Source organism: Phaenicophaeus curvirostris, chromosome 22 (assembly GCF_032191515.1).
Source record: "Phaenicophaeus curvirostris isolate KB17595 chromosome 22, BPBGC_Pcur_1.0, whole genome shotgun sequence".
Lineage (NCBI taxonomy): Eukaryota > Metazoa > Chordata > Aves > Cuculiformes > Cuculidae > Phaenicophaeus > Phaenicophaeus curvirostris.
The window spans coordinates 229852-242903 of record NC_091413.1 but is presented as its reverse complement, the minus strand read 5'-3'; the positions used below and the strand labels follow the sequence as shown (position 1 = coordinate 242903).

The 13052-nt window shown below is 44.0% G+C and overlaps 1 protein-coding gene across 6 annotated transcripts in view; it reads left to right on the top strand.

Moving 5' to 3' along the window:
- CAMTA1 (calmodulin binding transcription activator 1) overlaps positions 1 to 13052 on the top strand; it is a 240041-nt gene that overhangs the window by 216948 nt on the left and 10041 nt on the right. For 2 of the 6 annotated variants that reach the window (XM_069874623.1, XM_069874627.1), the window contains 7 exons: positions 794 to 981; positions 1403 to 1649; positions 2127 to 2198; positions 3133 to 3153; positions 5864 to 6057; positions 6242 to 6316; positions 10874 to 10904. In XM_069874623.1, the coding sequence (XP_069730724.1) occupies positions 794 to 981; positions 1403 to 1649; positions 2127 to 2198; positions 3133 to 3153; positions 5864 to 6057; positions 6242 to 6316; positions 10874 to 10904 (828 nt within the window). The remainder of the gene's footprint in view (positions 1 to 793; positions 982 to 1402; positions 1650 to 2126; positions 2199 to 3132; positions 3154 to 5863; positions 6058 to 6241; positions 6317 to 10873; positions 10905 to 13052) is intronic. The other 4 variants (XM_069874625.1, XM_069874628.1, XM_069874624.1 and 1 more) reach the window with 3 other exon arrangements.

Sequence of the window (13052 nt, the reverse complement as noted above, 5' to 3'; positions counted from 1 at the left end):
AAGCAGTGCTCCTAAGACAAGGTGGCCTGAGAGAGGCAGTGCTGTGGTTGTAGGCCAAACCGCTGCATTTTAAAGGGTGAGGAGATAAGAGTGGAGAAAGGGAGATACAGTGGATTTGAGGAAGAAATCCCATCAGGTATGGAATAGAGAAATAAAAACACAACAGAAGCGGGACAGGCAGATGAGAAGTAGTCACTGGGGGAAAGGTAGTATGTTTGGTCTTTTGAGTAGGAAGAATTGTAGGAGCACAGGCTACATGCACTGACTTCTGCTGATGTAGCAGAGATGACGCAGATCTTTGCAAAACAAGAACTATTCTCTGGATTAAAATTTCCTGTGAATCTTGGAGGGTGGGGGCATGTGGTTCATAAGGATTCCTGACAAAGCTGTGGTCCCAAGGGTTTTAACTCTGTTGATGTGGCTTTTTTGTCCTGTCCTGCTTTACTGCACATCTTCATGAAAGAGTGGCAAGATTGCTTTTCCTTTGGAAAGCAGCAGCGCACAGCAAAGGTGCAGTGACATAAACCTTTCACCAGATCTCTTAGGCTGCCTGTACACTCAATGAAAAAGAGGTCTGGGGAAAATGAAACCCACAGTGCTTTGTCAGAAGAGACAGGAAAGCAAATGAGCTTTGTTCAGTGAATTTGTCTTCAGTGCTTGGGCAAACAGTACACTCCAGCTACCACAATTTTGGGGAAAATGGGGCAGTCTGTCTACAGCTGGGCTGTACCTTGCAAGCACAAGGCTCCTGCTACCAGGCAGCAAAAGTTTGCTTTCCTCTCCCCCTTCCCAGGTGAACATGATGACACTTGCAGAGCACATTATTGAAGCTACGCCTGACAGGATCAAGCGAGAGAATTTTGTGCCAATGGAGTCACCGCTGGTGGAGAGAACGGACAGTGCTGCCATGAGCACCACAATGAGCTGGCTGGCCAGTTACCTTGCTGATGTCGATCATCTGCCAAGTGCTGCACAGATAAGGTCAGTAAGAGCTGCACTGTTGCTCTGGGGTTTGGAGTGGTCTGAAAGCTGGGCAGCATGCACTGATTCTGTAGCCTGCAGATGCTATTTCTTAGTGGGACTCGGTGCTGCTGGTGTTCCAAGCCCAGTCACACTCTTGCGGTCAAACAAATCATGGCCCGCACAGCTACAGAATAATGGAAGAATAGGAGTGCATGCAGCAGGAGGGGAAAACGGCCACGAGGTCTGACTGGTGACTTCTTTTCCAGTGCCAAGTCTGTGCAATGTGGTACAGGCAGGCTTGGGAATGTGGGGTGTTGCTTGGAGAGGGGGAGGGAGCGTGAGCTTCTGCCTTGAACTCAGGAAATGTTGTAATCCTTATCTGTGATATCAGACCAGATGCTTTGTGAGCCAATAATTCCTCTTGTGATTGGTGTTTCAGAAGTCTTTATAGTGAACCCCTGACCCCCTCTTCGAACACCAGCCTGAGCCCTGCAGGCTCTCCAATCAGTGAAATAGCTTTTGAAAAACCCAGCCTTCCCTCAGCAGCAGACTGGTCTGAGTTTCTGAGTGCATCCACCAGCGAGAAGGTAGAAAATGAGTTTGCACAGTTAACTCTGTCTGATCATGAACAGAGAGAACTCTATGAAGCTGCCAAACTCGTCCAGACAGTGTTCAGGAAGTATAAGGTACGTGGCCAAAACATCCAGTGTCTTCCTTGTTAGGTGAGAGAGAGTATAATTAGTTACAAAACAAAATGTGGGTGTTGGGCACTCTGGGACAGAAATACAGTTTCTGTTGTAACCTTTGCAATGCTCCTGGCGTTTGCTGGTTGATGTTACTCAGCAACTGCCGTTCTAGGGAAAGCGTGCCATGCCATAGCATGCCTTCTATGCCAAACAGCACCCCAAAGCACATCCTCAGAATAGACCCCAGAGGTTCTGAGTAGTTGCCTGCTTGGCATAAAGATCAATTTTAAGGATTCATCCCTTATGTGAATTGACTGTAGAATACATCCAGGAAACACCTAGACCTGAATCAGACCAAGTAGCGCTGAAAGGAGAGATTTAGAAGTAGGTGCCCTGCAAGCTGCTGTGAACCATTTAACATAATTTGTCCTGTTTTTTGATATTCTCTGACTACTAATTGTTTCTTTCTTCACATAGGGTCGTCCTCTACGGGAACAGCAAGAGGTGGCTGCTGCTGTTATTCAGCGTTGCTACCGAAAATACAAACAGGTAATCATGGAAGTGAAATTTTATGAAACACATGTAAATGCCATGAACACAGCCCCTTCTAACGGGAATTATCCCACCGTTCCTCTTGTATGCTTTTCAGCATGTAGTAGTGAATGCCTTGATCAGGCAAAATTGAAAAGGGAAGAAAATTCATGTCCTGAATTTTAATTTTGGAGGGAAACCTGGAAAAGATTTTGTTTGTGGTGATACCCGCATTTTTGTGATGAGACGGAGAGCAAGGATGTGTTCCGTATTGGCCTAGTGCATGCTGTAGCCTGGTGAGACTGTTCTCTGACTAGTAGCTTGCCAAATTTCATTGTGAAATTGAAGTTGGTTTGTCTTTGATAAAGGCAAAGATGAAAAATAGGTTGTTTATTTTGCGCATACTAAACTTTTAAACTGTGGGAAGTCATGTGTTTTAGTTTGATGTGAGTTGTTCCAGGACTGAGACTGTTCTCCAGATTCAAGTTGGAGACACGCTTTGAGGCTGAGTTCTCAACCCCAGAAAAAGAAGATACTTTTTCATTTTCAGCTTTTGGTTGGGTTTTTTTGTGGGGGCTGGAGCTCATATCCCTCTTTTCACTGTACCCTGCTGGACTCAAGCTTTGTGTGATGCCGGGCAGTGTGTTATTTAAAACAAAAGGCAAGACGCCTGTGCTCTTTTACAACATTCAAAAACATGTATTTGGGAAGCTTTCCTAGTGTTAGGTGACTGCATCGTGATTCCCGTTGAACCCATCACATGGCTGTCATTCTGGAGTGATGCTTCCTGTAATACAGAGGCGTAATTCCTTTCAAAAACTGCTTGACAAGCCGCTTTGTCTTGGATCCTGGAATTGCTTCTTTTTGAAAGAAGATGGTTTTGGGTTTTTATTTTTTGATTCTTTATTTGCAGAACTAACATTAACTGTGTATTTTTCTGTTTCTCCCTAAGCTTACTTGGATAGCCTTGAAGGTAATACAAATACAAACACTATTTTGAAAACACTTCCCCGTGGGTCACTAACTTTCACATTCAATATAAACCAGGAGAACCTAGCATTTAGAGAAATGCTTTAATAGTTTCCACTAATAAATACCTGTGGTTGAGAAATCACAGACAAACTAGACCTTATGGGAGATGGTAGGCTGCCGTGCCACAGCACGTCAACGTATCCAAAACAAAAAACAAAAGAAAAGTCTCCTGCTTCTGTAGGTGCTCATACAAACAGAGGTGGGCTGAGGTGCAAGGATGGTTTTGAACCCAGTTTCCAGAGGACAAGCTTTCCTTTGTTGCCCCTGATCAGTTGTCATTTGGCAATCTTTGCCTTGGCGTTTAGGGAGCACAGGAGAATATTTATCCCACATGTACAGCCAGTGTCCTCTGTATTCTACCTGCCTGCCAAAGCATTCCGAGTGTTCGTCTGTGAAATACCTGTGCCCTAAATTCCCAGGAATCGTAGAACCACGTATGTTGTGGCTCATGCTGGAGGTACAACTGTTGATACCAGCCTTAAACTGCTTACGACCAGTAATTCTTTGCTGTAAAGATGTGCTGTGTAATGTCTTGTTCTCATCAGATACCAGAGTCAGCTGAGCTTCCCTCAGAGCTACCTGGGAGGCAGGGCATGCTCTTCCCAGGCAGAATGTGTCCTTGGAGTAGTTTTCCATCCACAGCTTCCTCCTGCAGTATGGTTTTGTATCAAAGTACTGTTCTGTCAGTGCAAGTGAGCTGAGTTCTCGGGGGTGGCTTGCCATTTCACCGAGGTTAGGTGACTTCTCCGCTTAATCTCTTTTCAGCTGGAGGGAAAAAGAGCAGGAGAGGGAGCAGCTGATCAGCTAAGTGGGTCTTAAAGTTGTAGTCTAGTCTGTCCAGTGACTGCTGTTTTCCCTTTCACATGCTCTATTCCTCAACAATGTTACTGTGTTGCTGGGATCAGCACAGGCTTAGGACTCACACCACAGTGTCTTTGAACCCTTCTGTTCAGGGGCTTGTAACTCAGCCACAGAAGTCCCATCTGGGCTAAAAATTTGAAGGAAAACCATGACCAGCCCATGAGTGGACATATTTAAAACAGTTAATTTAAAATGACTATCTGATCCGTTTAATTTAAAATGTTAAAAAGGAAAAAAAAGGCAAAACAAAATAACCCAGTGGAAATGAATAATGGCAAAATATAACTGCACCTAATGACTGCTTCAATTCCGAAAAGTGAAATTTGGTAAATGGTGGTCTGTGATGGTATTGGAGGGGTTTTGCTTTGGGGTAGTGTTGTGGGGGTACTGTTTGTTTGCTTTTTGGATCCGCTGAGAAAAGTGAGGCAATTACCATGTATAGGGCAGCAGCCGCTGTTTCTGTGTCTCATCTGTCTGATGAAGTGAGCAGAAGTCAGAGCTGATAAAATATTCAGGAACAAACACAAGTTTTGAAAGTGTTAAAACATTCAAAATAAGATCGGTAAACACTGAAAACCTCTGTTGTAATCTTAGTTCAGAGGTGCGAGTGCGATTTCTATACATTATTCTCTATCTTAGAAGGACTTTTAACAACATGCATGAATGCTTACAGTTTCTATTAAGCAGCCATCTACGTGTGTGCTTAGAAAAGAAAAGGATGTAGAATAAGGATTTTCTTTTTGAGAGTTTGTGCCTGCTTTATTTGGAATCATGCGCTTAGAAGTAATACAGTGCTAGAGGAGATTTTGGATGTGTGTGTCTGCTCATGCAAATTTGTGAGTTCAGGTGATGCTTGTTACAGACTTCTAACAAGATTCAGTTTTGCCTGTAATTTAGCCTGAATATTAGACTTGCTTAATAAACTCTTGTGGGCTTTGGGTTTTGTTTGGGTTTAGTTTTCAAAGTTACAATCGTGTTATTCCATTTGAAATGCTTGGGTTTAAATGGGCATATTGAGCAATCAAAACTTTTGCAATACTGTGCTGTTGTATAGAAATAAGAAATAACCTGCTTAAAAGTTAACTGTCCTAGGAAAGTGGAATATACTTGTGAACAGCAAATTTGGTTCTTACAAAAGTAACTTGTTTAAAAGGTATTTTCAAATGAAGGCACAAAAAGGTGTATTTTGGTTTTAGTTGATTTGTTAGCATTTTGCAGTAGCCGTTCACGCTGCTTTATCCTTATAATCACTTAGTTGGGCGTATTTGGCTGCTGTCTTTGCGAGTCTTTACAAACAGTGGCTGCACAAATATAGGCATCCTGTGCTTTGTAAAGTGATATCTGTATGCAAGGGAAACAAGCAGTCCCTGAGTGTAGTCGATTGGTTTAGCTCTAACGCAGACCCACTGCAGTACAAGTAGGAAGCAGTGTAAACATGACAGGATCAGCTCCAGCTGTTCCAGAGCTGTTCCTATGTCTAGTACAGCTGGATCTGGTCATTAGCAAGTGCATGTAGAGCCTCTGCTAGCTAGGTATTAAACCAAACCAGTCCTGTCCGCCTATACCAGGGGCAGCAAAACAGGCAGTTGCTTGATGCAGACTAGGTTCTGCAGCTAATCTCGCAGTTGTTCAGGTTTGCTGTCACCCTTTTCTCACATGGTTCCCAATCAGTAAACAGACACTCATTTGCTTCTTGTCATGTTGTAGTGGCACAAGAGTCTTTCATCGTAGGAACCTATATCTTGCTGATTTTATTGGAATGCCTCAACTTCTCTTTGTTTCTCTTGTAGTATGCACTTTATAAAAAGATGACGCAAGCTGCCATTCTTATTCAGAGCAAATTCCGAAGCTATTATGAGCAGAAAAAGTTCCAGCAGAGCCGACGAGCCGCGATGCTGATCCAGCAGTACTATCGCAGCTATAAAGAATGTGGCAAGAGGAGGCAGAACCGTCGGGCAGCCACCATTGTACAACAGAAACTCAGGTGAGCTGCTGGGATGTTGGGTGCTACAAGGATCTTTATGTTGGTTTTACACTCATCAGGGCTGTGCTTTACAGGCAAGGGCCAGTGGGAAAACAACAGTACTTCATAGGATAATTATTTTTGCATTTAGTATTATTCTCCCCAGTTTTGCCCAGACTTCAGTGTTGGGTTTTTTTATGTTTAGAAGCAGTCTGCTTACCAAGAAGCAGGATCAAGCTGCTCGCAAGATTATGCGGTTTTTACGACGCTGCCGCCACAGGTATGATGCTATCTTTTGGTACCTGCCCTTCCTTAGAGCAATGCAACAACGTTCAAGTGTGTCAGCAATGAGTACAATGTAAAAGATAATAAAATCAGCTCACTACCAATCTTTTAAACAAATAACGGAGCCCAGCTGCTTCCAAGATAGACGGACAAAAATGACGTGTCTAGGACGTCTCAACTTAGAACAGTTGCTGAAAGAATCATGTTCACCTCCTTTATTGTTCTGGTAAAGCAGCCCAGGTCATGTTGGGCAGACGCAGAATAAGGAAACCTTGAGAAAAGCAAGGCATATGACTTGAAAAGCTGGACTTGAGAAAGCCTGAAAAGAAGCTTACTGAATCATAGCAGCAGCCTGTAACCGCTGCACTAAGCATTTGTGGTATGTGGGAATGTGCAAAATGTGACAACGTCTGGAGCACACTGGAAATGCTTTTAGTTTGGCTGTAGGATCGTTTGGTAAACTTTTATCACATATGGGTTCTTTTTTCACGGGAATAGGTGGTATGTGCCAATGGAGCAGCAAATGCATTAGTTCATGTCAGACACTCCACACGTACCTCAGTAACCTGGGAGTACAGAGACAGACATGAAGATTAATTGTCTCCTGCCTGTGTGGGAACCCACGCAGGCTCGCCACAGTCCTCACGTGCAGCAGTTAGCACTACCATACCAGTACTCCACTACACGCAGGGCGTTTGGTTTGATATTTCAGTGAAAGGATCCCATATTTGATCGGGTCGCAAACTGGAACTTTGTCTAGACAAAAGTGAATTTGGATGTTTCTGACTCTGCTCCCTCCATTCTCACCACACATGCATTTCATCCACTCAAGAGCTTGTCAGACCTGATGAATTTTGAACCATGTCTAGTTCAGCCCAGTGATGTTTGAACAAGGAAAGCTCTGAGAAGCAGAATTGCATGTGATAAATATTTTTTTTTTTTTAGAACAGGCTCAGTCCTTTTGTGGTAGGATTTCAGAGCTATGCTTTGTAGGAGGTCAGTGTGGCTCATGTTGAGGAAGGACATCTTACCTGCAAATTCAGTGTGAAGTAACATGTGCGGACAAGAAGGAGGGCTTTATAGTTTCCAGGCCAATTACAAATGCACTTGACACAGCCACAGTTGTTCCTGAACCACAAGTAGCTTCTTGCTCTTAGCAGAGCATGTCGAAGAGACTAAAAGGTTTGGTTAGGCAGCATGTCCTGCTGAAGCAGGCAGAGGCTCAGAACTTCAGTATTCTCTCTGATCTGCTTGAGATACAGGCAGTCCCTGGGGAAGCCACATGCCACGGTTTCCATCCATGGAGGCTCTCGAGTCAGCCTGCCAGAGGCTCTTACAGCTGATGCTCAAACAGAAACCCAGGGAAAACTTCACAACTAGCTGTACCCGTGCGTTTCCCATCACTGTCCAGGATGTGCTGTGCACTTCAAACATGCTCAGTTAAGTCTCCAGCTGTCAAGGAACCTAGACTCTCCAGGGGTTAAATTGTCCATGATTCCAGCAGTTTTTCTTGCCTTCTGCTCATTGTCTTCCTCTTCCTCAAAGTCTCCCGTTTTGTTTGTAGAATGAGACTCACCCTGCTCGTCTTCATCACTGAAGCTTGCAGGCAAGACCCTTCCCTGTGGTTTCTCTCCTCTCTTCAGCAGCAGGGTCACTGCTGCGCACCTTTCAGAGATGGGTTGAGGTCCTGGGTATTTAGAGGTGGGAAACAAGCAGCAGTGGGGGTGCCATTATCAGTAGGTTCCCTCTGGCCTGTGTCACCCTGCGCAATAATTCTGCAACAGTGCTGTCCTGTCTCTGTCCGTAGGTGCTTTGTTAGCAGTTGTGGTCACTTGGGAATTCATTCATGCTTCTTGGTAAGGATGCAGCAAAAGAAAAGTAACTTATTTCCACTGAAGATGTGAACTAACCACACCTTCACGGTCATGTACTTTCTCAAAACCGTCATAGGGGTTTAAAATTTGTGTCAATTATCAGTATTAGTTACACTAACACAGTTTTAACCAGGAGCGTTCTGGCTTCAATAAATGCTACAAAATAAAAGCAAGACTTGCCAAAATGACAAACCAGCATTTAGAATCTGCTTAAAAAAGACATAAATTTATCAGCCTACTGGATTTACAGAACTGTTTAGAAATGTGACAAGTTGGGGCCTCTTTCCCCTTAGTCCTTTGGCTTGTCAAAAAAAAAAGCCCTAGTAAGCACTTGCAATGAAACACACACTTAGTGCCCTTTGCACTGAGGCTGCATCTGTGATCCTGGGATCACATTGCAGGAGTATCTCATGGACCCTCAGGCTCGCCTGGCTGCTGGTACCATACAGAGATACCTGGTCCCCGTGTGTGTTTGCGCTCAGTGAAGAACAACACACAAATCGGGTTCTTGGGGCTCTGCAACCCACCTTTCTGAGCTGCCCTGCGTTTGGTGCCTGGACACTGGGGTACCAGGTCGAAGGTGAGGGAATTGCTTCCTTCTCATCTGCTCTTTCTCGGTCTTCCTGAATTTTCTTTTCTGTGTCTTAATAATTACATCATTACTGCTTGACTTCTCTTGGTGACCTCTTTCTAAGGATAGAGTAGTAAAGGTTAGGATGTTAAGTTTAAAACCACCTCTATATAAGCTTCTTTATGATATCCATTCAATCGACTGCCCATCCTGTGTAACACTCACGCAGGATACAGCTGATGATGGTGTGACTGGTACCTCGGCTAACAGCCCTGTACACAGTTTCAGGAGTGCTGCTGGTTGGAATCCCATCACAAACTCCTCTTCAGATGCTCAAAATTAGCATGCTGCTGCTATAAAAAAGAAAGCCACAGGCTCCGTAAAGAAATACTTCAATCATCCAAGCTCCTGCGCATCTGGGGCAAGCTGTAACAACTAAATCTAGGTTAGTTAATGCTCTGTAGCATAAAAATGGCACTATGGAGCCACTTGCTAAACCACAGTGTTTTGTCAGTACAAGGGACAGAAATGACAGATATTTTTGGAAAATCTGAGGGAGTGTGAGAGAAGAGCGTGCACAGGAACATCCAAGAAACAGGGTCTTGTAGCAGCTTCTGTCAGCTGATAGAGGTGGGGGAGGAGGCTGTAAAAGCCAGTTGCGGTCTGTCATAAGGCGAGAGAGCTAGGTGAAAAAGCAGTAAATTCTTAAAGGTCAGAAATTCAATCTTAAAAAAAATGAAACTATTTAATCTAGATTTTTGTCCACAAGCAGATGCTGTTCCTGGGCCAATCGGTGGCTCCTTTCCAGTGGCAACCGTCTGGCTGGTTGTGGTTTTCCCATTTCAAATTGATCAAAGTCTACTTTATGCCAATCATGAAAAACTTATCTTCGGGCATCAGGACAGCTTAAATGGCCTTCTTGTCCTGTTTTACTTATTAGCTTTTTGGTAAGAAGTCACTGTAGCACAAACATGGTTCCTACCAGCTTGAGGATCCAGGTGCATAGGGATGGTGGTCTCGTGTTTTCTGATCTCCTGAACTTACACTTATTGCCTGATCAGACAGTATTCCATATATTCCGAGAGAGTTAATGAGCGAGCTTCTGCAGTTGGAGCTGTCTTGGCAATGGATGTGTAGATGTTGATGAAAATAAGAAATGTAAGTTTTGGTCAAACGTATTCTTGGAGAATATATTGGAGCTCTAGTCACTGAATGTTATAAGTATAATGGGGACAAAAGTGGGTCATTCATCAGCAGCAGTCATTCTTATGGTCAGACATGTATCGTTTCCTTTTGATTTTGAAAAGAAATCCGTATTTATCCATCTATTGTCATATTCTCAAAAATCTGTTGAAAAACATGCATCAGCCATAACACGGTATCAACATGACTTGTCACGGAAGTGTTGTCTGTTGAGAAGGAGAAACAGAAACTTCCTAACCTTTGGCCACCTAAAACCTGCCGTTACACCAGCTGTGGGTTGAGCTGTCTCCTGGCACGCTGTCTTGTGCGAGGCAGGATCGAGGGTTCCCATATTTAATACTTTTCGAAAGACTTTTCGTTCTTAGTGATCCCCAAGTATGACACCTGTAGAGCTGCGGGGAAATCATAGAGGTCCGTAGTGGGTTTTGGTTTGCTGAGCTGCATTCATACGTGGTCCATACAGTAAGCCTTCACTGGGAAGGTGACCTCCTATTTCCTATTCTTTCTATGGTTCTTGGGAAGATTTTACTCTTTTGACAGGTATCTATGCCATTGCAAGGCTGTGATTATGATCTGCAGTGTTTGTTATGGAGCAGCATTTGGAATGAGATACAAAACAGATGGTTGCTGCCAGGAAAGGCAGGATACAGCTAGAAATACCACGGGGATGACAGTGTTGGGTTTATTTTACTTGCTTATTACTTCCTCCCCTAAAACACCTAAACACAAGACTACTCTTCACTGCTTAAAGAGGAGTGGTCCCATAGGCAGGAGTGGGAGGGGTTCTTTCTCTCCAGGCGAGCAGAAGTGTTCTCTCCTCCTCTCTGAAGTGAAGCTCTGGGTAAGGTACGGTTATTGCCATGTGTGTGCTAATAGCTCTTTGGTATTGTTTTGCAATCTGAAGCCCACTGGTGGACCATAGGCTGTACAAAAGGGTGAGTTTAGCTGCCTGCTAGCCAGGTCCTCTCTTCCGTTTTAAATATTTTTGCTTTCTGCTTGCTTGCATGGGGCTGCAGCCAAGATATGCCAGTAAGTTTCACCTCCATTAATTATATAAAACAGAATCCTGTATAAACTAACCCTACTGCAATGACTAACACTGCTGCTATTATAACAGGACAGAGCTCTGCAGTAGATGTTACCAATGCATGAATGCGTGAAAAAGGACATGTATATTCATCATGGGCATGCTTAGGCGGCGTTGTCGGTGGGATATTTTTCAGTATCCAGAATGGCTGTTAGTAGATTTTGGAACTCGACAGTGTCTGCACTCACACACACTCAATGAGTAACAACGCCCTTTGTTGTGGAACCACGACAGCATTCGGGCCAGATTGTAGGAAGCTGCAGTACTGGTGCAGCCTACTCTAGATGAATGTTTGTTTCTACCTGAGCCAGAGGGAAGCAGAAGAGCTCTTCACATTACTTTTTACTCCATAAGGTAGTTAAGCACCAGTGCTTGTCTTCTAGAATTTGGTCTTCAGTAAGTTACACATCTGGTACCTTACTAGGGCCAACTTTTTGACACTTGCTTCTCTCAGCTGTCAGTCTTCGTAGTGGTATGGAAAACCAAAAAACTGAAATGAAGATGCTGTAACTGTAACAGTGTTATAGTAAGTGCCCACTGAGCTTCTGTCGGCAGTTTCATTCTCAGCATGAAGAGAGTCCACTTACCTTTGTTCTCTGTCACCTTAGTGGCCTGGTTTGCTACCCACCAGTAGGGTGGGTTGCACCAAAGCATTCCTATGGCAGGTCACGGTCTGTGCACAAGCATGGAATGCTGTGGCTTTAAAGGCACATGCCAGAGTTGTCAGTAGGGCTGCTCAGTACCATCTTATGTTGGAAGGGTTGTAGGACAGCAAGGTTTTGTCAAAAACTGCAATTGGGAATAACACCATTTGCGTGTTTGTTACTGCTCCCTTCAGCAAAGGAGAGGAAGCAGAAGGAGGGATGACCTGGACTGCTTCCAGGTAACATTCGGAAAAGAAAACCGAATTGTTGATTATGGAGTTTTACTGACTTTGAATTGCAGAGATGACTTTTATGAGTTAGGAGTGAGAGTATGAATTGGACTTAAGCCTGCTGGAGGCATCATTATTTGTTTAGCTGCTGAGCCTAACTAAGAAGCAATAACTGATGACATCTCTCCAAACTTTTCGTGCTGCCATTTTTTGTTGTGTATCCTCAATTTTTTTGCACGTAACAATTTGTGTTCTTTACTAATGACAAATGAAGTAAGAATTGGATGAAATGGGGACAAAAACCCCACATGTGCCTTAACATGTAAGTGCTACTTCTGTGGATTTTGTCCGGATGAAGGAAATGTTACTCCTGACTGCAGAGACACCAGTGCTCTGAAGTTGTTCACCAGAAAGCTGTAGCTCCAGGTCTTAGTTGTAAAGCACATCCATACATGCTAATGCAGGTTAATTCAGGAGCTGTGTAAAAATAGCTTGTATTCCCATAGTGGTGGACTGAGTGACTTTTTTTTAACCAATATGATGATTTGTAAATAACTGGGGCTGGTAGTTTTTGGTCTGCAGTTGGGTGTCTGGTTTTAGAAGCCTCTTGAAGAAAAAACATAGTTTTTCTGAAAAGTAAAGTTCACTGTAACTTTAAAAAAAAAAAAAAGTCATTCTGATTAGAAAAACTGACCTTCCTCTGTTGTAAGGATGTTGCCTACTTGTATAGGGAAAAAACATTAACAAGTTTAATCATCTTTAATCTTGGGTTCAGTCACCACATCCATGGGACAGTAATGAACACCACAGGCAAACGACGTTTTCTTTAGCAGCTGGTGGAGCTGTACACTGCAGGGCAGAGTGGGCTAGCACAGCAGCTCACCAGCCTTCCCTAGCAGCAAGTGTTCCAGTCTCCTTCCTCCTGCCCCAAGCCTGGGCAAGCAGCCATGCCAGCCTAGTTAGTGTTGCTCCCTGCTCTTGGGCACCTCCCTCTGTTCTGGGATTGACGGGCTTGGGCTGCCCACAGAACGTTCCTGCTCGCTGCTCTCCACAGCCCTGGGAATTGCAGAGGCTGGAAGCTTGTGCTGTATTCTCCGCTAGCAGTGCTGTGGGAAACCTTTG